This window comes from Babylonia areolata, chromosome 18, assembly GCF_041734735.1.
Source record: "Babylonia areolata isolate BAREFJ2019XMU chromosome 18, ASM4173473v1, whole genome shotgun sequence".
NCBI classification, from domain to species: Eukaryota; Metazoa; Mollusca; class Gastropoda; order Neogastropoda; family Buccinidae; genus Babylonia; species Babylonia areolata.
In genome coordinates, this window is record NC_134893.1 from 43734474 (window position 1) to 43760682 (window position 26209).

Below are 26209 nucleotides of genomic sequence, written 5' to 3' on the forward strand. Positions count from 1 at the left end.
TCCCACTAATCCCACCTTTTCCCATCTCCCATCGTCGCTCCCCATTCCCCCTACAGCCTCATCCATCGCCCCTTACCCTCTCCACTCCCGGAGTGTTGGCAGTAATTAAGCGCGTCATATCACAACAGTTTGCTTATCAGCTGGCAACGCCGGGGAGAAAACTGCATCGCCTTGACAGCTCACTGTGTATTTGAAGAACCACATAGACGCCACGTAGCGCTGCATGCCTGCTGCTGCCGCTGCTGCTTCTGTGTGTCAGATGGGTATCACTTTACAGCCCTTCCTTTGACTGACTGCTGTTCCTCGATGCGTCGGTTGTAAATCGTGTTCTTTCCGTGCTTCAGACTCAACAGATTCAAATATGCAACTTATACGAAAGCCGTTGCTTCGGACTATCTTCGTCGATATTATAATTTTGTGTTTGTTTAACTTCTGTCATTGCATATATTTACTGTGCATGAATATTGTGAAAGAAGGTCGGCCTAAGCTCTCGAGTTTGTTACCACTCAAAATCTGTCTTGAGTTGTCGAAATACTCTCTCACACACTGGAGTATGGGTATCTTAACCATTTATTTTCATTCATTTTGTGCGGCGAACACCCATAGACTCCATCTCACATCCAACGCTCCACGTGTGCGAGAGAAGCACGAGTAGCAACAGCATGGTTGTGTTCTGTTGTTGGGATTCCTAATTTTCTCCTTTGTCCACATATTTTCTTTCCAACCATTTTACCCGGAAGCCAGGCACCCCTCTTCATTTTCTAGCACATATGTAAACCCCCCTCTATCCCCACCCTCTTCTCTTCCACTTCCCCTCCAACCACCCACTTCCCCAAAAGAAAAATAAAACAGAAAACAAAAGGAACATAAAAAACAAACGTCATGGACGTTGGTGTTTGGGAAGGCCCATGACCACAGGCACGATTCAGACTCAATAAAAAATTTATCACTCACCCAGTGGACAACAGAAATATGTGATACCCCCCAATAAGTTTTAAAAGAAAAAAACGTACATTCGCATACACGAACGTCCTACCGTTGTATTAACACAAATAATGGACGAGCACACACATAAAGCTCTGCTGTTTATGAATAACTTATTTGATATTAATGACATGGTTCATCAGCCGTCACAAAATTAAAATTGAAGTGCAACGCGTGAGCACAGAATAAGCTTTAAGCTTGTTGATGCTCTTTTGTCATTCCTTGCATTTGTAATACTGTTCAAAAGCCACACGAAGCTTCAAGAAAACGACAACGGACACAAGAACACAGAAGGCCTACCTTGCTTGGTGGAGACCTTCTTGCCGTTGTAAGCGAAGAGGACGACTTGGGGGTGAGTGTCCTCCAGGGTGAACAGCTCGTCCTTGCCCACCGTCTTGTTGCGGCCCTTCATGGTGGCCGTGGCCCCCACCCCCGTCAGGTAGCAGCCGTTACAGTCCCGGAACGCCAAGCCCCCTGAAGGCCCTGCCCGGATCTCCAGCGTGAACTTAGCGTCGTCGGTCAGCTGGGCGGACAGCTCGCCGCTGGTCTGCAGGTAACGGTTGTCGAAGGTGCGCAGGGCGTACTTGCCGTCCACGAAGTCCATGAAGAGCAGGGACTTGTCCGCCCAGGGGATGGTCTGGGTGATCTGCAGCTGGTCGTCACACACGTGGGCGTAGCGCTTCCGGTTGACGTTGCGCAGGTGGACCTGTGGATGGATGGACAGCTGCACGGTCCACAGCTCCTGGTCAGAGAACGTCATGGCGATGCACTTGAGGCTGTCGTCCGTGCCGCCCAGGTAGGTGCCGTGCACCACGTTCCGGAAGGCCCAGCGGCCGGTGGAGGCCTTGTCGTACTCCACCGTGAACTTCTCCGTCTGCTCCGGCTCCTCCGCCTCGCAAGTGACGTTGCCATACTTGTCGGCGGACACGTAACGGCCCAGATGACTGCGGATGTAGACCACCTCTTCCACAGGGTCCTGCACCAACGTGAACGTCTGCTTTTTCTTCAGGGCCACGCCTGACACGTTGATCTTACAGCCGAACGACTCCGCCGTTAGATATTTCTGTGCGTAATTGATCAGTCCTACTTTCCATCCCATTTCCGATGGTTTGTTCACGCCGTTCACACCGTTGACCGCCATTGTCGCTGAAATATTCCCACCGAAAAATGAAAGCTTCAGAGAAAAATGTCCCTTACTCTCCCAGACCGGTTGTCTCTCTGTTCACTGGTTGTGGCGAACGACCCGGCGAAAGGCCTCTCCCCATCTGTGAACAGGCGAGCAGACGATGCGGCAAGGGCTGCACGCTTGCTTTCCTTGGCACCAGCGCCGCACGTTTGCTTTCGTTGATTGGCGGAGGGCAAGATGCGTGGAGGAAGCCGTCCATTGATTGGGTGCCGTCATGATAGTCTGTGACACGCGGTGGGCGGATGCCGGCGTGCTTGCACTACTTCGAATTTACCGTGGGAAAGATATCGAGATGTTACAACCATACAAACAAACAGTGAAAGTACCAGAGACAGGAGATACACACACACACACACACACACACACACACACACACACACACACACACACACACACACACACACACACACACACACACACACACACACACACACACACACATGCTAGGCTCGCGCGCGTTTGTCAGTCCCGGCCGGCAGCCAACCAACTCAATTCCACTGATACATATTTTAATGGACGATCCAAAACGACTCAAAATTTTTTTATTATTTTTTTTATTTTTTATAGATTAGTAGTTAATTTACAGTTTAACATACGAAGAATACAGAACACTGTATACAGGCACGTACACACAACAAAACTCTCTCTCTCTCTCTCTCTCTCTCTCTCTCTCCGTCTCCGAGTCTAGTATTTGTGTATCAGTATAAGCGCGTGTGTGCATGCGTGCGTTAGCTTGTGTGTGTGCGCGTGTGCCGGCACGCGCGTGTGTGCCGTGACTGATTTTCATTCCTTGTTATTTCTTATGTTTTGCGTTTAACTTTTTTTTCTTTAGTTTTTTTTTTTTTTTCCATGTACGGTGTCCGCCGTACCGATTTTTTTCTCCCAACTGAGTTCTATTTCTCTTTCTTGTGTGTGTGTGTGTCACAGTGTGTGTGTGTGTGTGTGTGTGTGTGTGTGTGTGTGTGTGTGTGTGTGTGTGTGTGTGTGTGTGTGTGTGTGTGTGTGTGAGGGCACGAAGTAAAGAAGCTTTCAGCTTATCCAGTTTACCCTCAATAAAACATTTGTCATTGTCATTGTCATTGCGCGCGCGCGCGTGTGTGTGTGTGTGCTTCTGGAGGATAGTTCACTCGTCCTATGGTGTAAGGGAGGCTACTCTTCAAAGCATCTTTTGCGAATGAATCTTGAAAGTGGAAAATGACTTCCCTCTTGTACAAGATCAGAGCATTTTTCTTGTATATATGTATATGAACCTACTGACGGCTGCCACTGGGTGCTCATCATTCGTCAGTTTCCTGCGGTCAGTCGTTCAATCACATTTCAGGCGCACACACATACACACTCAGACAGACATCATACATTTTACGTGTATGACCGTTTTTGTTTTAAATCCCTGCCATATAGGCAGCCATGCTCCGTTTTCGGGGGTGTGCATGCTGGGTATATTCTTGTTTCCAAAACCCACCGAACGCTGACATTGATTACAGGATCTTTAACGTGCGTATTTGATCTTCTGCGTGCGTATACACACGAAGGGGGTTCAGGCACCAGCAGGTCTGCACATATGTTGACTTGGGAGATCGGAAAAATCTCCACCCTTTAGCCACCAGGTGCACTGAGATTCGAACTCGGGACCCTCAGATTGAAAGTCCAACGCTTTGACCACACGGTTATTGCACCCGTCATTACATGGAATGCTTTGATTGTGGTTTGACAGGGTGTTTCTTTCTCTCCATGTGTATGTGGTTCTCTCTCTCTCTCTCTCTCTCTCTCTTTCTCTCTCTCTCTCTCTCAGATCTTCATCTCTAAAAACTGATTTCAAAAATGTTTAATAAAACGTCAGTAAGAGACAAATTCACTTATATTTCACGAAACAAATCAAACCAGTATAACAATACAAAGCGCTTTGTTTTTATAGTAATAATAAATTCACTGAGAATAATCCCAGATTTCCAATCACCTCAAAAGAAGAAGGAAAAGAAGACTGATGAAGAAAAGTAGTGTTGTGTGTGTGTGTGTGTGTGTGTGTGTGTGTGTGTGTGTGCATGCACGCGCGCTTTGTTGTATGCCTGCATGTGTATCACAGTGTGTGTGTGTGTGTGTGTGTGTGTGTGTGTGTACGCGCGCGCTTGTCGTGTGGTTTTGCACGAGTGCGTGTGTGCCATGCATACGTACATGGGAATGACATATAAAATGTCCCTTTGCATATAGGAAGTGATCAATGTTAAAATTTTCATTTAAATAGTCAGCAGGCCCCCCCAGCACTTTCGGTGGACCACAGACGGTCCACACTCATCATAAACATCCTTGGTGATGCACATGTTGGGAAACTGGGGCATGCGGGCGACGTGTGTTCCTCCTCGCCACACTGCCAGGTCAGCTTCCGGGGGTGCCAGCACCTCAACACGCAGACCCTGAAGGTCCGGCTGGTCACGAAGCTTCCTCTCCACATCGTGTTGCAGACGTGCGGCCAGACCCGGCAGCTTGGACCCGCCGCCCACTAGCACCACGTTGCTCAGCAGGGGCTGCCTGATGCCGGGGTCACACTTGGAGATTGTCAGGACCACGTGCTCTGCTAGCCCCGGGACCTCCATCCCCAGCAGGGAAGGCTGGAGCAGGGCTTCTGCACACTGGAAACGTTCCTGCCCTACAGTGACGTTCTTCCCATTAGGGAGGGTGTACGTCCTCTCCTGAGACGTGCTGAACGTGTCCTTCTCCTGCTGGTAGTCCTGAGCGACGTAGGCCAGTGTTTCCATCATCCGCCGCACCTCCTCCGATGAATCGCGAGGCCGCAGTGACACGCCTTTCTGTGACAGAAGATGGCTTAAGAAGTCGGTAACATTCTCGCTGCCAATCTCGTATTTCATGACAGCATGTGGCAGACAATAGGTTTCAAACACAGGAACTATTCTTACATTGCTTCTCCCTATGTCGATCACCAGTCCAGTGATCTTGCCCAAGGAGTATAAAACAGCGGCAGGGGCGGGGGCCAGGTAAAAAGCTGGCACGTGGAGGCTCTCGAAAACTAACTCTGTCTGCTTTTCCCGGTGGATTTTGGGGACCATATAAGCGCTCTCTGTCACCACGAGCGGAGATTCCTCTACCCGGCACTGGAGTTTCTGCTCCAAGGCGAACTTCCACATCGTGTTCAGATCGTCCCAGTTCTGAACCAGGCCCCAGCACACTGGGTAGGACAGCTTCAGACCGTGTCGCTTCACCAGCACCTCGTCTCCAAAGATGACCTCCTCGTCCCTGCTTGCATCCACCGCTGCCCCATTCAGATCACACGTGTACTTGGGTCGCCCCACGATGGAGGGCATGACGAGAGAGGGTCGATCACAGTCGGCGAAACCAGCGCGTAAAGTGTCTGACCCGTTGTCCAACACCATTGTAATATTGTGGAGATCCTCGCTTGAGCCGTCTGTCCTCGGATTTGACGCTGTGGTATGCATCTTGCTGCTGGTGCTGTTGGTGGCCGGGAAAAACACACCACCACCCCCCGGCTTTTCGGTTTCAGTTCCTATTCAGTCAGTGTCACTGGAACGGCCCTGGAAAGATAATATTCTAGCGTTAAGAAAAGTAAATAAAACAACAACAAAACAGCAAAAAACCAACACTATGATATGAACCATATTTAAAAAAAAAATTCAAATGTTTTAGTTTAGTTACATACACTATGTGCGCGCACACATTTAGTTTAACATCGAAAACAAACTTTGACAATGAACAATAAATATCATTTAAGTGGATAACCAATGTCATTCGGTTTTGGTTTTTTTTGTTGTTGGTTTTTTTTGTTTTTTGATATTAAATACTACAGTTTTGCACCGGCAGAACTTTCTTCTGATAATGTCATTAAGACGAGGTTCTAGTTCCCATTCTTACATTGTTCTTGTTGCTTAGCTAGTTTATACTTTTATCATTGTCCCTGAAATACCATGCCAATAATGACAGCTATAGAATACAGACGAAAAACTGAAGCAACTGCAGGAAATTTTGCTAAATCAAACTGAAAAAAAAAATCGTTTATTATTCAAGTTTGTGTCGGTGCAGCAGAGTATGAACAAGAAGAAAAGAAATTCATTTCAAATCGTCAGTTTATCATACGTTTACTAATGCTACTTCTCTGCTGTTAAGATGGTTCTCTACGTGCTCCTAGGCTTTTTCTCAATGAATAGACTTCGATGTGATATTTAGATGTATAATACATAAACTCAGTGGATTTGTAAAAAATCCGGCAACAGCCACTTTACAGTCACAGTGTTTTACTGCAGTTACACAGTCCGCTAAACTCTGATGTAATCCGGCCCAAGTAGCTGAAAGTGGCAGTCAATACAGGAACTGAGGTCTAATCCCCATCGACGAGCCGGCTATCAGTTCTGCATTAGACTGTGATCATGACAGCTTACTCTCTCTCTCTCGTCATATACTGGATTCCTTTATAACGACCAAGCAGACAGGGCAGCAAAAAGGGGAGCAAAGAATCATATAGATAGTATTGTCATACAAGGAAATAAGCAATATACTAGAAAGAGACTTTTATAGGTGCTTGAATTCATGTCTAAAACCTCGTCAGTTGACTCTCTCAGACTTTGGTTCGATTCGCAGACCAGTTCTGAGTTTAGCTCAGACTATTATCAAATTCATTACGGACAAAGTATTGTTCTAATGTCAAGTGTATATGCTTTAGTAACCTGACAGTTAAGCATATAATTTTTGACTGTAGCTTGATGAAGCCTTATGTACACGAAAGTGTGTCTTCACAAGTGACTGAGAACGTTGATGTTTTTGACTTTTTGCAGTCATTAGCCTATCAGTTGTTTCGCTTGTCAGTTTAACGACTTCTCTTTTGAGAAGTCAGTCCTTTAAGTAATTTCCTGTAATTGTATTTAGAAATTTGTTTCAGATTTCATCCTCATTTCACCCTCATTTGCCCAGTTTCCTCTCAACCCTCCATTCATTCACATCTCCCACCCATTCTAACCGGTAATACTCAAATGTATTCATAAATACAAAAATGTCTTCAATCACCGCCATATGTGTGACGGGACATTTAACAAAACTGATTCCGCCTCCTCCTCTCTCTCGTCACACACAGAGGCACTGACACACACACACACACACACACACACACACACACACACACACACACACACACACACCCGCCAGCACATTCGTTTAACATATGCCACACTATGTGAAAAGGCGTACCTTAGGCTTATGAAAGAACAAGAAGTGGTACTACTACAACCACTGACATACACCACACGGCAGACTTTGACACCCCCCACGCACTGGCACGCACGCACACTGACACACTGACAGACACACAGACACTGACACACAGACACACACACAGGCACACACACACACACACACACACACACACACACACACACTGACACACACACACACACACACACACACACACACACACACACACACACACACACACACACACACACACACAACTGATTTCAACCATCCCTCCGTCTGTGACAACTTGGTGTGAGTAGCTTTGTTCAGAACTTACCTGTTTTCAGCTACTGACTAGTATTATGCGCAGTCCAGCACAAAAGCAACCAGATCTGACATACGGAAGACACGGAACGAGCAAAGGACTCTAACACATCTTGTTGCCTACACCGGCGTGTCACTGTGCGTCCATTTAACATCCGAGTGGTGGCGTGACCAACAGGCTGTCAGCAGCAATGTTTGAAACAGACCGCAGTTTGGTATACCTGTAGCCAGTCACGTGAAAGACAAGCGGCCAACTTTTATTAGAGTCACGGTGGTCGTTATTCGTTCCACTCCACTGCTTCAGACACGCTCCCACGTGCTACCACCTCCCACCTGCTACCACTGACACGCCCATCTGCTTAAACACACTCACACACGCGCGCGCGCGCGCACACAAACAAAGCACACACACACACACACACACACACACGGCACATCGTTCGTCTAATATCATAGGCCTACTATGTGAAAAGACGTTAGCTGATGAAAGTACTAATAATAGTACTGCCACTAAGACATACGGCACACAGACACACCCACATACACGGCACCCACACCCACACCCACGCCCACACACTGTGACGATTTCAACATTTCCTATATGTGACCACTTGGTCTGAGTTGCTTGTTGTTCAAAACTGATCGGCTGACCTGTTTTCACCTCCCCGGCACCTGCTGCTGGCTCCCATCTGAGTCGGCGAACACACACACACACACACACACACACTACACACATACACACACACATTGTCTCTTTTCTGATATACATTAAAGCTTTTTATGGGCTACACTTTTTGCCGTGTACGACTGATTCCGTCTCAGTGAGAATAAAGGATAAATATATGTACTTGAGTCAAACTGACGCCGTAAACACAATGTTCTTCAGTAATTTCCGCATAGCAGGAGAGTTTGTAAGGCTCATCAGTAGGGTCTATCTAAACCATATAATCATAGGTCTCATTACAATCTGATGACGGATCCTTCTTCACATAAGAAACTCGGTGAACATTACGGTGGATCCGTCCGGCAGTTGCACTGAAAGAAATAAACTGTACGCACATCACCAATATCATGTTCCAGCCATTACATTTCTTCAGTTTCTCTTTCAGACTTGTTTTCCTGTTTCTCCTACTGAAGACCGCCGTTGTGACTCGGTGTTCAGTATTAATTTCATTTCCGTGTGCACTTTAAAGCTCACTTTATCTGTCCATAAAACTTTTTATTGTAATAATTCAAGAAGAAGAAAAAAGGAACGCGTTATGTTTATGATCGAGGGAACATCAAGGTGTCCATGTAGGCCTACTTACATTTTTTCTGGTTGGTTTCACATTGCTGACGATCACGTGTACCTAACTGAAAGTCACAACTGAAACGTAAGTCTCTCGTTGCCGCGGATTGAGGTCGAGATGGACTAAAAAAAAAAAAAATTAAAAAAAAAAAAAAGAAGAAGAAGAAGAAGAAAGTGTGTGTGTGTGTGTGTGTGTGTGTGTGTGCCCAGTACATGTGTGTGTGTGTGTGTGTGTGTGTGTGTGTGGTGTGTGTGTCGATCAGTGTGTCTGTCACAGTGTGTCTGTCAGTGTGTCTGTCATAGTGTGTCAGTGTGTCTGTCAGTGTGTCTGTAAACTGAACATTAAATGGGTCTTCAGCATGGGTCCCTGGCCAGCATCGTGAAGAAAACCGAGCAGACACTTCCGGACCTCGACACATGGATGTGGTTGCAAACCGTGTGTAATCTGGAAAAAAATCGAATGCGGGCGCTTCAGTTGATGTAAGATGAAAACAATTTATTCAGTTAAGTTACAAACTATTTCCTTTTTAAAGCAGTACATAGAAACATTGACAACAATCACGTGCAATGAGAAACATTGACGAACATCATGTGCAGTAAATGTTTGGGTTTCCGAGTTATGCATGTTTACCAAACCTATTTCGCGCGAGATTTCCGACGACACTTAGAATTGTGGGACTTACTTTCAGAAGATGGCGACCACTGCCCTTCCAGATCGTCGGCGAAAAATTAGATACCCCGAGAAGTATGCTTCGACTGATGACAGAAGTTCAAAGGGCGAAGAAAAACACGACACTGTTTACTCAAAACAAATGCACTCTCGATCGTATGAGTCGATAGATCCATACGATCCTTACGATGACTACGCGGACGACGAACTGAGCAGAATCCATTCAGGCATTCAGCAAAGACGTCTGTTTACAAATGAGCAGTGCAATGACATTGAGAAGAAGATAGATAAAGTCGTATTTCTTGCCAGTAAGGGCTTCTACAAGAAGCACACTGTTGACAGGGCACCATTGAGAAATAAATATTTCTTCGGCGAAGGATATACTTACGGATCGCAGATGGCAAGACGGGGACCTGGCAACGAAAGGGTGTACCAGAAAGGAGAAGTAGACGAGATACCAAAGTGGATCGAACGTATGGTCATCAAGCCACTCGTAGACGCAAAACTAATTCCTGAAAACTTTATTAACAGTGCTGTCATCAATGATTACCTACCAGGCGGTTGCATTGTCTCACATATTGACCCGCCTCATATTTTTGAGCGGCCAATTGTTTCTGTGTCTTTCTTCAGCGACAGCGCCTTGTCATTTGGGTGCAAATTCTCATTCAAGCCAATCCGCACATCAAAGCCCGTGTTGGCACTTCCTGTCGCCCGTGGGTGTGTCACACTCCTGAGGTTTGTAAATTAACTACAGTTGTGCCTAGATTTCTTAGTATATGTATGAAATTTTGAAATATGTTTTTATATGTTTGGTTGTTTTTAACATTACCATTACTTTTTTTTTTAGAGAGAGGAAATTATTAATAGGACATGCCTCCTTGAGTAAATGAACAGAACTGAACTGAACAGGACATGCACAGTAGTATTAAGATTTATAATGCTTGTAACTGGAGGATGTTGATGTGACTTAGGAGTGTTGTTTCACAACAGCTGAAGGAATCTGTTGTGTGATTAAAAACAAAACAAAACAAAAAAACCCCCAACTTACTAAGTCCTGTTAACAATGGGGAAAAAAAGATAATGTAAGCTGGCAAGACAGTCACAAGGTTTACTTGCAGATTTCTGGTCACTTATTCAATGTAAAGTATGGCCTCCTTATACTGCTGTAGCTGTTAAAGGTAATAGTAAATGGAAGGTGGTTTCACAAAGAAAATAATGCAAAGAAGTTTTTATCACATCTGCAAAAAAACAAAAACAAAAAACAAAACAAAAAAAACACAAGAGCTGCACATCCTGCTGTATCAGTGTATGTATGTATGTATGATTGTATGTATATATCAGTATATATATATATATATATATATATATATATATATATAAAATATATTATCATTGTTATTTTTAATGCCATACTTTTTAGAGTTGTTCAGTGAAGTGCTATAAAGTATTGTTAAATGTTGCATTTTTGCTTTGTTTCAGTGGTTATGCAGCAGATAACATTACTCACTGCATCAGACCACAGGATGTGGTTTCCAGAAGAGCAGTTATCATCCTCAGAAAGTAAGAAACAAGTCATGTCTGTAGGGGTACAAAATGTGCTCCATAATTACAAGTGTCAAAATTTTGATTTCTGGATCAGAGAATTCTTTTTTTCATCTGCTTCCCAATTAGCAACATTTTCTTTGGGTTATATTCAGATCATTACTAGGTTCAGTTTTGTTCATAAGTTTGATTAGACTGTGCAGTGCTGATCTGATATGGCCAGAACTGCTTAGCTGAGATGGAAGCCTTCACATTTCACCTTTTTTTTCCAGCACACAATTTTCCTGACAGGGACAGTTAAAAAAAAACATTTTTTTGATTATATAATAATGCAGTCTGCTTCTGTGGCACAGGGGGAAGGGGGGTGGGGAGGTCCCCAGATATATTTTCTGAAAAAAAAAAGTTTTATGATTTAAAGATAACTTAGTACAAAAATTGATTTTTTTTCTTGCAGTACGTTTTACTGTTTTAGATCAGTTGATGTAGTTTAGGCTCTGAATTTTTTTCAGTTGTGATATTGAAAAAAACAGTTAAAGGATATTGTTTCTAAAAAAAACCAAAAAACAAACAATCTACATGATTTTCTATTTCATAAATTCACATGTGAAAAAAAAAAAGCAACACGTACCCTTATGTAGCCCCATTGAAGGCATTCCCTTTTTTTTGTCAAGTACACCCTGTATGTGTGTGACAGTCTCTCTGTATGTGAGTATGTCCATATCTTCCATTTAAAGAGAATGAATTTGAACAGTGTTCCTCTGAGACTACACATTAGCACATTGTGGCATTACATTTACAAGATTCTGGGAAAAAAGTGCAAACAGAAAGGAAGGTTGGCATGCCTTCCTTTGTTACAACCAGGAATAAGTGTGTGATTTATGATTTACTCATTTAGGGTGTCTTATTTTTGCTTTATGCATTACATATGTCATGTTGATATTGAATACACACAGTATGTTCATGAGAATTCTGACAGTTGAGATTAGAATTTTTTGATTGGCCAGTTTTTCTTTGTTTCATTAACAAACCTAAGTGAAAAGTTGTTTCTTCACATTCAGATGGCAGAATTAGAAGACCACACACACTCAGTGACACTGTTTTCCTCCACTTCTCTGTTAACAATGTTAATTTCTGTTTCTTTTTCCTTTCTGTGATGTGTTCATGCTTCATGAATTATAGTGGAGATGTTGAATAATTGACTGATTTTGCATACATTGCAGTGAAAGAAACTACAACAGGATGAAACAGTCTAAAACTAATAAAAGCAAGCATTACTGCATAATTTGGTTTTGCCTTTATTATGATTTCCTGTGTTTTGACAGTATTTAATTTTGTGAAAATGACCTTTACAGCATTGCAGTTACCTTCTAAATCTTAGACTAGGTACTGTTAAAAGTAAAAACTGTTTTCTAAACAAATAGTATGGTAATGGAAGCAGTTGGTTTCATGGTGAGCTAAATCTAGTTATTAACAATATTGACAATCACAATGGCTTCCACTTGTAATCTGCTGCCCCATTTTACTCCCCAGTCAAGTTTTTGTGCCATTGTGAAAATTATAGAATACATGTATCCCTCCTGATTCAGTGCTAATTCTACTGTGCACCAACTTATTATAGATAGCATCTTATACAGACTAAATATCTTCCATAGAAATGTCTGCCACACCCAGATAGTGCTGTATTGATCACAGTTACAGGTGGCTTCACTCTTGAATTACACAATTCAAGGCCAATAACTGAGGAAGATCTCAGTAAAAATTCTCATTTCCAGTGTTTAGTGCAGGGAGTGGTGAATCATTGTTAGAGTTCGAATTGTTCAGCCCTTCAGCATGGAAAATATGGCTGTTATTTTAACACTTAAAAATTTGAATGTGAATGTAACTTAGAAGAACAGATTATAGAAATATTGGTTATTGTGTTTTTCCCAAACACTAATAAGAAACAGTGTATTACAAATATTAGATTGATATAGTTGGAATTATAAATGATTGTCTTTTTACACCGATTTCAGAATGCGTGTGTGTTTGTGTGTGTAATGTAATTTTTCCCAGCTTGAAATTTTTTCAAAGACAAACGCAGTTCGTTTATTTTAAGTTTTGTGTAAATCAGGCACTTCAGAATATTGTGAAAACACTTCTGACATGGATAATCTGTAGTACTAGTTTTGTGTTTATAGATAGTCTGATTTTATAACTCATGATTATGTATTGCATTTCAACAGTTGCTAAAGTCCACTTGACAATGAAATAAAAGTGTGAAGAAGAAACACTAAAAATACATATTAGATATGCGTGCAGCACTGGACTGCAACTATTTGATATCTTGAGTGAGAGTTTTAATTCAGTGATATTTGAAAAGTGACCCATTCAATTTTATATGAATTAGAGATTTTTTTAAAACATACATTATTTGCCACAGATATACACACATTCCTTTTGATTATGGTAACTATATCATTATGTATTTTGAAATAATCCATGTAACTTTATATATTCTAAAATAGTCTATGTAAGTTCTGATTTAAATGTGAGAAATTTCATGGTGTGCTGAGGTGATTGATCATCAGAGTCTATTCTGTAATATTTTGTAGAACTTAACAGTTACTCAGAACTACTGAAGCATATCTCATCATGTCAGAGACTGTTTTGAATAAGTGCTATTGTTTTCCATTTTGGTGTCATTAGATTTATTAGTGTTTGTATGCCATACCAGTGTGTCAGTAACAATCTGTCATTCACAGTTAGTAATTTACAAGAAACTAATGATTTAGTGTTTATGCCAAGTATTATGTAAATTGTTTTTCTCATAATGATCAGGTGAAGAGTACTCTTATTTTTTTTATTTTTTTTTTCTCTCGCTAGGGTCCGAGATGATGCCCCACGCCTAGAAACGAATTTACGAGTGAAACCACGGGAGTCGTCAAATCGCAAGCGTCATCACAGCAACAATGACGACTCCGACTCCGACTCTGACGGGCCGTCACGGATCGTCGTTCCTCATGGTACTTCACCAACTCAGGCGGTGGCACGGATCAGCTCTAAGGTGGTGTGCCTCAGTGCCTTACAGGGGCAGAAAGAAAAAGAGGAAGATCGGAACAGTGCCGCCAGTCTCAGCAGTGATGAGGAGAGTCGTAGGGAAGTGCGATTTGGTCGCAAGTTCAAGACAGATCACACCTGAACTGTTTGGTCTCTCTTGTAGATGGTTTGCCTTTGTACATGAAGAGAAAGATATAAGGGCTTTGCACAGCATGAGAATTGCACATTGTTTCTTTGTGTAGGGCAAAGGTGTTTACAGTTTGTTCTTGCTGGTTCTCTCATGTGCAAACAAAAGCCTTTTGTACTTGGAAGGTTATAATTGTTTTTGTATAAACCATATTTGTCCTTTTGTCCAGATCTGTAAGTTTGATGCTTGTTCATTACAGTATAACTGGACAGTAGAAAATTTCCTTTTTGGATCCAGTGTTGAGGCATTCAGTTCTCTTTTTGTTTTGTTGTCTGTTATTTGCTTCGTTGCTGTTCCTTTACTGTCAGCTGTCAGAGTTGAAATTCAATTTTTATTCTTTGTTTTGATTTAAATGTAATGACTCCACCATGGTGCATATATTTCTGTATGTATACATGTACACAGAAGTGCATTACAAATTTATTCAGATTCGTCCCACTCACCATTAAGGTCTTTCTCACCCTCGCTCTCAGTGTGTCTGTCTTTCTCTGATTTTCTCTTCTCCTTTCCTGTCACCCTTTTTTTTATTTTTTATATATTTTACTAAACATAGATTCCTTAAAAAATGGAAGCACACAATTGTGGTTGAATGATACTCATATAGAATATTGTATCTGTCAGAACACCATACAAATTACAATGTCATGCAAGAGATGAAAAATATTTAGAATCAAAAGCAAAGTTGTGCTTTCAGTGTATCATCTTTTCGTTTGATAACGAGTTCCTCTACTTCTGTCTCAATTATTTGCATTCATGACTTGTATTGATTCCATCTGAATTGACATTTAGATCCATCAGGAAATGTTCATCTCTGGATTCTTCTTTTAAGAATGGCTGGTATTTCTCGTATTTGTGCATTTTGTAACATAATGCAGTCTTAGTTACTTTATTACAGCCAGTGTTAGTAAATGAGGATAGATGAGAGATGAGTTTTATGGGTGTAACGGAATGTTATCTTCTGAGCAAAATAAAACATGTGATTCATTATGTCTGTGTCATTAATTGATCAAATTTGTGACAGTTGTCTATGTTCCCAGCGAACAGGTAGCTTTGTCAAAAACATGAAATGGTTAGGGACTCACTATAGGGTATAATGTATATAGTGCATATAATATCTCTTTCTCTCCGTTCAACTTCCCCAATTAGCTACATATGCATGCAAACACAAACACACACACACACACACACACACACACACACACACACACACATGAATGTACACACAGAGATTCACAGAAGTTTGTTGTTAGATTTTCTTGTTATTTTCGCCTTTTATGTGGACAGTTATATAAAGTAGTATGATACAAGTTTCAAAAGAGGACAGTAGTTATCCTGTAAATTTTTCAGAGGATACTTTGTAGGTAGTTATCCTGTAAATTTTTCAGAGGATACTTTGTAGGAAGGATCAAATTGTTTTAATTAAAGGCTTACTTTGTCCATATATATATATATATATATATATATATATATATATTTATTTATTTATTTATTTATTTTTTTTTTTTATTTTTATTTTTTTTTAACCAGATAGAAACTGTTGCTAAATCATGCAAAAGAAAATGCTTTTGTTGTGTTTGAATGACATTTTATGTTATTTGTTATTCAATATGTTTTTTGCTCAGGGTTTGGAAATTACTGATAGCACTGAACCGCATGACAGCTTGAAATCAACTGGTTCTTAAGTATTTAGGTGGCCGTACAAATGGAAATGATTCATTGTCAATATGTTAAAATATTTTGTTTTTGTGCTTGCAAAAGAGGTCTAAATAAAGTATCTTGTACAAGCAGTTCATTGAAAGTAGGATAGAGCCAAAGGGTTTAGTGCAACAAATTTATTCAGGTCAAGAGTCAGAAGCAAAATAGCTACTTGTGATCAGATTTACACAGTGTTTTCACCCCATCTCAAAAGTCTGCGCATGTGCAGACCTCCATGTACTTTCAGCTTTTGGTCCACTCACTCCAAGTCTGAAAATTGACCATTCCATCCAAGGAAACTTTGTGTAAATCTGCAGCACACAAATACTGAAATTTGGGGGCGGGGGGGGGGGGCATCCCTATTCTTTGTCTTAAATCTTCATCTCAGCCATTCTTACCCTACATCTTAATTCTTCATTGTAGCCTCCTAGTCTTTAGACCCTTCAAAGTTCATATTGACTCTTCATTGTAGAACCTTAGTCTTTAGACCATTCATATCGATCCTTCATTGTAGTCCCTTAGTCTTCAGACCCTTCACATTTACTTTATTTTAGTCCCCAGGTCTTTGATTATAGTTTATCTTGTCAGTAATGTTACTTCATTTTCAAGATTCTTACACATTTTTCTTCATGTCTTTTTCTTTAAATCTTGAGACATTTCAAGAGTCTAGTTTTGTCATTGAGTCTTCATCTGGTCTGTTGTGAGTCTTTCTTGTCCATTTATCAATTTTTTATATAGTTCCTTTGACTTTGTGTTGATTCATAATTTTTTGTTGTTGTCCTTTTGTCTTGATTCTACGTCTTGTCTCTTGATCTTGATTTTTTTAAATTTATGAATGTGTATCCTGTGTCAAGTGATAACAGCTATTTCTGTTATAGAAAGCGTTGATATTGCACATAGTTTGTATATTTGTATGTTCTTGTGACGAATCATGCAGGTGTTTGATGATGAGCATACAGAGCTTTATTTTTCTTACACTGTGATTAGATCAATTGATGAATATGGTGATTTCTTGTGATACTATAATAATGGTCTGTTGTCTGTCTTGACATTTTTCTGTTACACATGTATATAATTCAAGCATTTTGTTTTCTCATATCTATTTGTCTTGCTGTGTGTTGTGTAAAAGGTTTAAACAACATGCACTTTGTACGAAATGCTTTGCTTGTAGTTTGACATGGTCTTTATTTCTTGCTGTCCGTGTGTTTGTGAGTTTCTGTCGTTGTCTCCCTCCCCTCTTTCTCTCTCTCTCTCTCCACCCAACCCTACCCTCCCCTACCCTCTGTCAGTGTCTATATCGTTAATGATCTGTCAATAATACATGTGGGAGCATTGTGGGTTTTGGGATGTGCCAGAAGCATGTTTGCTTTGGAATTTGTTGGTGCCTTTGTCTTTTTTGATAATTGTGTTTCCTTCTTTGCCTCCATTCTTTCATCTAATAAGAATATTTTGCTCTGTCTAGTCATAAGTTACAGCTGCTTCTGCTGTTTTCATAATCTATGGTTGTCACATGTACCAAGAAAAAAGGTTTAAGCAGCTAATCAGGCTGGAAAAGAGAGGATTTGGAAAGAAATCAGAAAAGATAAAGGTTTGAAAGCTGAAAAGATCAGATCTCACTGGAAAGCAGAAAAGAGGGTTTGTTGGAGAAAAACAAAGAAGAGTGCAAGAGCTATCAAAATGGAGATATTTCCAGTATATAATTTCTGTTGTGAAGGAATTTAACAAGCTATAAATGAAAAAAAAAAAAAAAAACCACACAAAAAAACAAAAGAAAACAAAACAAAACACCCCTATTGTCATCTCTTACAGAAAAGAGACCAGAAAAAGAATATGCTTTGTGTATGCAGGGAAACTGTTCTTAATCAGATATATTGAATACATTTTGCTGAACAGAAATCTGCAAAGCATCAGTGATGCAAGACAAAAGGCTTTGCATGTGACTGAGTTGTTAAACGATAATACACAGAAGACAGCTTTCAGAGCCAGTGTCTCGGAAGCTATAGTTTTACTAATTCGTGAAGTAACATTTCTCTCTCGATTTCCACGTGTTATATCATGGTTTTCTTGGAACGTTTTTTTTTTTTTTTTTTTTTTCTCCAAACAAAACTATGCACTTGTTATGACTTGCTGATTCTTCTACCATTTGATCACCTTACAGTTCTGACTCCAGGAGAGAAGAAAACAAAGCAGAGGAAGAATATCATATTTTTGACATGCAAGCAAAGTGGCAGTTGTGTGTATTCATATGTGATGGTTACAATGATTTGTACGTACCTTTTGTCTGTTCAGATACTGCCTCCTGTTTGCATTCTGCGATTGAGATATTGACTAGTATTGATGCTAAAATGATTTCTGTGAAAGTAGATTTGGTCTTGTTAGCAGATGTGTTAACACTGAAAGAAAGCACAGTGTACAAACGTCTTTTTGTATTCCCACTTGACTTTCAGTTTTGTGGTTGGATGTGTAAAAATTTCCATCTTTAAGCAACTTCATGCAAAAAACAAAAAAAACAACAAAACAAAACAAATGTTGTTAAGTTCTTGTTATGTGCCATTTTGTTGACATTGCTTTTTCATCAGTTCTTTGGATTTTTTTGAGAGTGTGTGTGTATGTGTACTTGATCTCCAGTTGATGTTGGCCTTTTTCATGTTTAATGTTTGAACTTGTAACTACAGTACAGGCTTGTGCTTTGTATAGTGAAATTAACAGTACCTGCTTTGTTGAATTTGGTCCGTGAATGCCTTTGATACATACTCATTTGGTGAGGATGAGGTCGTTTTAGCCAGTGCAGTAGTAGTCATAACTTTCTCTGCCCATAATACAACTTTTGTCAGAAATGGAAGGAGGAAATCATAAAGATAAAAGTTGAAAAGACTGCATTTAGATCTTTTTTTAAAGCAACAACAAAAAAAGCTTGATGCGCACTACCCAGTGTGAATGGATTCAGCATTAAGCTCCTCAGTTCCTTCAGAAGTTCATGAGAACTCCTGCATTTTTTGCCTCATTTTTGTAAAGTGAGTTTCGTGTGTGTGTGTGTGTGTGTGTGTGTGTGTATGCATGTGACTGCAGTGTGTATTTTTGTGCTATTCCATTGTCAAACGATGTAAAATTTTTCACACACTGATGAGTGACACAAACAGTTCCTTTTAAAAGTATCTTTTAAGTTTATCTTCAAACAGGTTAATCTCACATTTACTAGACCAAAGTTAGCAAATTTGGTGAATTGTTTTTGGAAACAGTGACCTTTTTTCTGTAAATTTGGATGTTTGAAGCAATACTGATGGTAAGATTGTCTGATCACTTTTGCGCATTTTCAGTCAAAAGAACAAGAATGTCTAGTACCCAGTAAGTCATGCCAAAAGATGGGAAGTGGTATTTTCTACTCTCATTTGTCCAGCATTGATTTATCCCAACTGTCAAAATGTGCGTGTGGGTGTCTGTCTGTCTGTCTCTTTCTCTGTCTCTGTCTCTCTCTCTTTAAATCAAAACATAAACCAAAGGGGCACCCAGAATGAACTGTAATACCAAGCTCAGCTTAATGACTAACAAATCAGGACGGTAGTCTTTGACTAGTATCCGTAGCAAAGCTGAAAAGAACTGGAATCAACAAAGACTGCACATCTTTAGAAAAAAAACCCAAACAAAAGCAAGAACAAAAATAATTGTTGTTGGAGTGGTGGGGATTACGTAATGCATGTGCAGTTTGACAACTGCAAGTGATAACCCCTCTTTTTTCTTCTTCTTTTTTTTAACTTAATGCCAGAAGTTAAACAGTCAAGATAGTTAGGTGTAATAGTTAAATAAATTTGATCCTTTGAATAAATTCCCATTGTTCATTCTAAAATAAAATCCAAGATTCCATTAAAGTATCGTAACATCACTTGCTCCTGTAGTGGATGTTGTGATTTATTTTTGTACTTAGTTGGGTTTTTTCTTTTAGTTTTTGTTACATATCAGTATTCTAAGACAAAGAAGGGGAAGGGAACAACCATGACAACTCAGTCATGCATGAACCTTGCCCTATGGTTTTGTGCAACTCATCCCTTTCACTTTTGCTTTTCACTTTTGTGTGTGTGTCCCAGACTTTCTTGGGTAGACCACCGTTTTATTTTGTATATAAATTCATTATGCCAACTCAGAATAGATGGAAAAGAAAAAAAGAAAAAAGAAAGAAATTCTGAATACAGTGAATATGAACAATAACAGATGTAAGTCATTATAGTCGATTACACAAACAACTCAAAACGAGACAATAATCAAGACCAATACCCAGCATTCTATAACTATGTCATTGTAATCAATAGTAAAGATGGAATATATCACCCATACAAGAAAAAGCATATAACTTGTCATTTATTGAATAAGGGCATGTGAAAAAAAAAAAAAAACGACAAAAAAACCAAAAGACCCAAGACAGTAATCTGGAAGGAAGTTGTGCTTTTCACTTTTATGTCGGTTTCCATCCAATGACCAGTTTACAGCTTACAATGTCACTCAGACTGATTATTTTGAAAGTAATTAGCACAGTAAACTGATTAAAGAAAGATGCAGTGTGTGCAGAACTGTTTTTTCAAAGCCATTCAGATGATGTATTTTGAATCAAAGGACACTAATGTATAAGTTAAAGGTGGATTCAGTATGCTTGGGTCACCTTTGTTCTGACACAAACATTCTTTTTCCCCCTCTGTTGTTTTATTTTCTCTATGGAAAGCCAGTTACCTCTCTGATCCACCGAGTTAATTTCTTGCTATTTTGTGATTATAATCAAACCTTAAAAGTGGATTGCTTTCATTTTTTTTGTTTGTTTTTTGAATAATTCAGTGATTTGGTATACCGGTACTAGAATTTTGAAGTGGATCTATTTCATCATTTTTTAGTTTAAATCATGGTCTTTATTCAAATGTTTATATCTATAATCGGAAAAGAAAAAAAAATGTTTGTGCAGTAATCTTCATGTTTGTTTTTGGTGTGTGTGTGTGTGTGGTAATCTTATTTTGTGGATTGCTTTCATTTTTTGTTTGTTTGTTGTTTTTTTTAAATAATTCAGTGATTTGGTATACCATTACTAGAATTTTGAAGTGGATCGATTTCATCATTTCTAAGTTTAAATCATGGTCTTTATTCAAATGTGTATATATGTAATCGGAAAAGAAAAAAAATGTTTGTGCAGTAATCTTCATGTTTTGTTTTTGGTGTTTGTGTGTGTGTGTGTGTGTGTGAGGTAATCTTATTTTGCTTGATGTTTGTGTGTGTGTGTGTGTGTGTGTGTTTCTTTCAGTTTAAGGACAAAGACTCGCAGTCTTTTATGCCTTTCATTGATTTTTCCAGTTTGTGTTCTTTTCACTATTATTTACTGTCATAATTAGTTAAAAGGGGTCTTTTGGAATTGTTCATTTATTTCAAGTTATGATAGTTGCTGTTTAAATATTTTGTAAATAAACCCTGACTATTTTTAGTTGTTTATTTGTATGCATGTTCTATCACTTGTTGACTTTGTCAGCTCTTTTTTTGTTTTGCTTTGTGTTTTTTTTGTTTGTTATGCATCATCTGTTCTGAATAAACATGAAAAGCAGTTGTTGAATGGGCTTTGTTTACACTATTCTTATTTTGCTTTAATGGTATTTTTGTTGTTGTTGTTTCTTTGTTTTCTATGAGATTCATTTCATTGGTCTTTATTGTATGTAGCACAGCTTTAGTGTTTCAGTGAAGTGTACATTCACAACAGCAGCAGCTTTTCTTTTTCTTTTTTCAACTCCCTTTTCTATCTCTTCACCACGCTGTCTCTTCTCTTTCTTGTCCATATAGCTGAATACCCATCTCCTTTGCTTTACACTTGCATTATTTTTGCTGTATTAATCACTGTATTATCAGTTTTTGCAGTATGTTTGGTATGATGTTTATAGATAACATGAACAACTGTGAATAGATGCAGTTCAGGGTAACTGAGATAAAGAAAACGAAAATTTTTATGTAAATATTCAAGTTGGCAAAAAGAGAAAAGAGAAAAATCAAAACAGGTAATCAAGTTTGACTCTTTCACCACCAAGTTTCTGTGTGAAAAACACACCCCACCGCCAAATATTTTAGAAACGTTGCTCTCAGTCGCAGGTTTTGGTTTCTGTTCATGTCAAAACAACACAAAGGACTTGTTCACTTCAAACTCCATCAGGGGGCAAAGGTTAGTCATTGTTCTGTTGGTGGGGAAGCTGGCCGCAGCTGTTGAGCTTTGTTGCAATGTGAAAAATGGTCTTATTAACAAGACCCCTCGATGTCGACAAAAGTTGCCTATGGCTGTGCACCGTATGGTCTACTGAAGTTGCGTATGGTGGTGAAAGAGTTAGGTGAATTTTGTATGTAGCAAAGAAAATTAAGAGTATATTATAGAATAGAAATTGTTTATTTTAAGGTGTAAAATATTGTGTCTGAAGCCTTTGCTTATTCATTTATACTGTGCATCCATAGTGCTATTGTAAGATTCAGAGAATATTTTATGTATATATATCTATAAATCTCGCGCTCTCGCTCTCTCTCCCTGTCATATATGATGTATCTCTACTATTGGTAACTGACCCCATATTTGGAGATTTAGTCTTATTGCAGCTGTTCCATCAATGTACAACCGTTTTTATCAACAGGTCACAATTCTTGCAATCTGTATACACATACAAAAGTGTTCAGGAAAAAAAATAGATAAGGGAGGAATTCTGTTCAAAGTGTAAACAAATTTAATCTCTATCACCCTGTTTAAGATGTAAAATTTATGGAAGAGTAATACAACCGTGTGTGAAGTATATGGTTCGTGTTATTCATTTTGCGTTGTAGTTCTTAAAGTTTTGCCTGCAATATATTATTTTACTTTTTTTTTTTAAATAGAGAAAGTGAGGTAAACGTCTCTTTTTCAATTTGAAGGCACTAATCAAGAAACAGGTTTGGAGCATTTTAGCAGATCCATCAGTTCAGATGAAAAGAAAAGTTATTCGTACAGATTCTTTTAAACGTGTAAATAAATTACTGATATCTTACAGATCAACACGTGTATACCTTTGTCCCCGTCAGTAAGGTATATAAATGCTAGCAATAACTATGGCAGTTATGTGTAATCAGAAGAAAAATGTAATCAATTTTATTATTTAGAAATGAGAAAAAAGATATACCTGCCATTTTCTTACAGACAGAAGATAAAGTTAAGGCTGGTGAGAATCAATAAAATAGGCTCATCAGGGGATTTTTTTCCTCTCTGCAATGGCGGTGTCTAAGCCATGTAATTGATGTTCGGTTTTCTATAATTACCCGGTATGAAAACTGATAATGTTTGTCTTAGCCACATTTGTAGTATTCTTCATCATGAACCAGTGAGTGTCCTTACAGGTCTATGTACAGTTCATGTGCTTTGCTGTAATGGACAGTTATTTTTTTGATTGAATATTTTCAGCCCAGTTGCAGTTTTGTGCAGAAAGGTGGGCTATAAACAAGTGCAACATGTCTAAATGCCAATAGATATTGGTAAAGAAATAAACAGATGAGTGTAAAATATAGAATGAAAGAAATCAATAAAGAAATCAAGTTTGTTACCAGCACATGCATTTTTGCACACACTCAAACACATACTCTCAGATGCAATAATAAGAGTACAGGAAGAGAAATGTTAATTTGAAAGTTAAACCATTTTGAATCAGTGAAGGTTTAATTGCTCTTAAATCTCTCTCTCTCTCTCTCTCTCTCTCTCTCTCTGTTGCATGTGCATGCATGCCAAACACTATTTAAATATGTTAAATTTTTATTCAGTGATGACTGGATGTGCAATCACATGCAGACACTTGCACATCCATATGCACGGATGGAAACCAAATGAATTGATAATTACTGCCTTACTCTGGTGAGGGATGGGGTAGGGTGACTGCTTAAACACTGTAAATCTTGCCTTGAGTAAATATTGGCGCATGACTCATTCCATTTAGTAAGTATCAAATCCATGTGAAAGGGAACAAAAAAAAAAGTCACTGAAAGGGTTAACCTGTTGGCAAGGATACATTATGCATTCAAATGTCCTCCCTCACCCCCTTTTTTTTCATGCAGGACTTTGGTTTTAGAGCTGACATCAGTACAAGTGATCAGACATGACTTCATAAAAGAAATAAGGAAATAGAGTTGGTTTTCTTTTTCTTCTTCTTTTCATTTTCCTTACTGTGACTTTCTTTGCTGTCACCCTCCTCGTACCCCCCACCTCCCATTCTCTAACACACACTCTCTCTCTCTCCCTCCCTTTGCTGTTCATCATGTTCATGATCAGTTTCTTGTTTTCAATGTCTCCAGTCATCCTAAAGATTATTTTTGTCATGAATATGATGATGTGTGCAACTGTAAGGAACGGAGACTCCAGTGAAGAAATTAAGAGATCAAATGTTTTTGTGTATGATGCAGGAGGTATGGATTGTTGTCAGATCAGAAAGGGGCATGCATATGGTTTGTATTAAAAAACAAAACAACATGGTTTTGCGCAATTCTGTGTTCCAGTCAGTCTTCATGTGTGCAGTCTGCCTGTTTCTGTCTCTGTCTCTCTCTGTGTATGTCTGTCTCTGTCTCTCTCTTTGCCCTGCCCGAACAGATTCGAGTTAAATTTATCCCGAAGAAATATACACATCCATATCTGTTTAGATTATGTTTATCGATGTCATCGACTGATAATGAAATTATTTGCAGTCTAGCTATGTATTTATTTTGAGCACTTCAGTTGAGAAAAACACTAGGATCCTAATCGTATCTGGTTCTGCTTATTGTGTTCACATAGTTGTAGTAACGCATGTTAAACTCTGTTATTGCCCCCTGTTCATATGGGGCTATGGGCTTAGATGAATAAATAATCTGAATCTCTCTCTCTCTCTCTCTCTCTCTCTCTCTCTCTCTCTCTCTCTCTCTCTCTCTCTCTTCTCTTACCCTCAAATGAAATAAGTTTTATGCTTGATTTTTAAGTTTGATTTTTTTCAGAACTGAAGAGAGAAGAGCATTTTTTCCCCAGAAAATATGCTTTAAACAAACTTGTTTGTATAAGCTGGTCCTGTTAACGCCCACTACAAAATATGATATTTTTAGCAGTTAACTCTATGTATATGAAGTTTTAAAAGCGTTAACAACATAAAACATTTGATTAAAACGTGAACTGCTGTTGTAACAACATGCACATTTTGTGTGAATTAGTGTGTGACTTTCATTTCTTCATGGGTATCCTTCTTCTCTGTCTCTGTCTCTCTCAGTCTCTCTCTGTCTCTCTCTCTCTGTGTCAGTGTGTGTGTGTGCCCCCCCTCCCTCCCTCCCTCCCTATCTCTTTCTTCCTCACAGATCAGATGGTTAGAGATAAAAAATCTAGTAGCCAAGTTCGTACAATTTGGGGGTTAAACGGTCATTTGTTAACATGGGTAGGGGCTCTCGCGAATGCTTACATAATCATTAGTTTTATACACCGACCGTCTCCACTTGAACCCTTATTCCCAACACTCAAGGCCTGACTAAGCGCGTTGGGTTACGCTGCTGGTCAGGCATCTGCTTGGCAGATGTGGTGTAGTGTATGTGGTTTTGTCCGAACGCAGTGACGCCTCCTTGAGCTACTGAAACTGAAACTCCCAACACTTTGCCTCTCTCTTAATCTTTTTTCTCATCTGTGTGTGTGTGTGTGTGTGTGCGCGCGCGCGTGTGTGTGTTCTGCGTAACAGCCTCTGACGACCGTAAAGGTGGAGCAGCAACAGTAACTTCACGCCTCAGTGGTAAGAGTCATAATAAACACCTTTTGTTAGATGTGCAGTCTCCGGTTAGAGACATGGGTCAACTCTCTGCTCGCGTGTGGCACGCTGCCACCGAAGTATTTAAGAGTACGGGCATGCGTTCAATCCTCTCGATCTGTGGCCGTCTGCACCTTTTACAAACAACGATTCGCCGTGTGTGTGTGTGTGTGAGAGAGAGAGTCCAATTCTCTGGCAACTTCGGCTATTCCCGTGGTCAGTCTGATACTTCTTTGGACTTCACTTGTTCCTGTACTCATTCCTTTGTGCAGTCTCAGTCGAGCCTCGCCTCGCCTCTTGTTTCTCTCTGTAAGTTATCATGCTCTGTGTG

At 39.6% G+C, this 26209-nt stretch overlaps 3 protein-coding genes across 4 annotated transcripts in view; 1 reads left to right on the forward strand and 2 right to left on the reverse strand.

The window, feature by feature from the left end:
- LOC143292800 (protein singed-like) overlaps positions 1–2263 on the reverse strand; it is a 31988-nt gene extending 29725 nt beyond the window's left edge. Inside the window, exon 1 of the mRNA XM_076603386.1 lies at positions 1285–2263. Coding sequence (XP_076459501.1) covers positions 1285–2125 — 841 coding nt within the window. The 5' untranslated portion in view covers positions 2126–2263. The remainder of the gene's footprint in view (positions 1–1284) is intronic.
- A 1750-nt stretch (positions 2264–4013) lies between these two features.
- On the reverse strand, positions 4014–9071 carry LOC143292006 (actin-3-like). 2 transcript variants are annotated; one of them, XM_076602163.1, is made up of 2 exons: positions 8995–9071; positions 4014–5715 (listed from the first exon to the last, which is right to left on the reverse strand). In XM_076602163.1, exon 2 carries the CDS (start codon positions 5617–5619, stop codon positions 4405–4407), a length of 1215 nt encoding a protein of 404 aa, XP_076458278.1. In that variant the 5' UTR covers positions 5620–5715; positions 8995–9071; the 3' UTR covers positions 4014–4404. The 2 variants fall into 2 exon arrangements, with proteins under 2 accessions (XP_076458278.1, XP_076458277.1); XM_076602162.1 differs by lacking the exon at positions 8995–9071 and adding an exon at positions 7701–8054.
- A 576-nt stretch (positions 9072–9647) lies between these two features.
- Positions 9648–24593, forward strand: LOC143292802 (RNA demethylase ALKBH5-like). Its single transcript, XM_076603387.1, has 3 exons — positions 9648–10380; positions 11125–11205; positions 14050–24593. The coding sequence occupies exons 1-3, from the start codon at positions 9668–9670 to the stop codon at positions 14363–14365; spliced, it is 1110 nt and encodes a 369-aa protein (XP_076459502.1). The 5' UTR covers positions 9648–9667; the 3' UTR covers positions 14366–24593.
- Positions 24594–26209: the final 1616 nt, after the last annotated feature.

Bases quoted from the DNA above. Each gene is read 5' to 3' on its own strand.
- LOC143292006 (XM_076602163.1), bottom strand. From the start codon at position 5,619: ATGCATACCACAGCGTCAAATCCGAGGACAGACGGCTCAAGCGAGGAT.
- LOC143292802 (XM_076603387.1), top strand. From the start codon at position 9,668: ATGGCGACCACTGCCCTTCCAGATCGTCGGCGAAAAATTAGATACCCC. The intron at 10,381-11,124 runs GTTTGTAAATTA...GCTTTGTTTCAG, and splicing joins GGGTGTGTCACACTCCTGAG to TGGTTATGCAGCAGATAACA. The intron at 11,206-14,049 runs GTAAGAAACAAG...TTCTCTCGCTAG, and splicing joins GCAGTTATCATCCTCAGAAA to GGTCCGAGATGATGCCCCAC.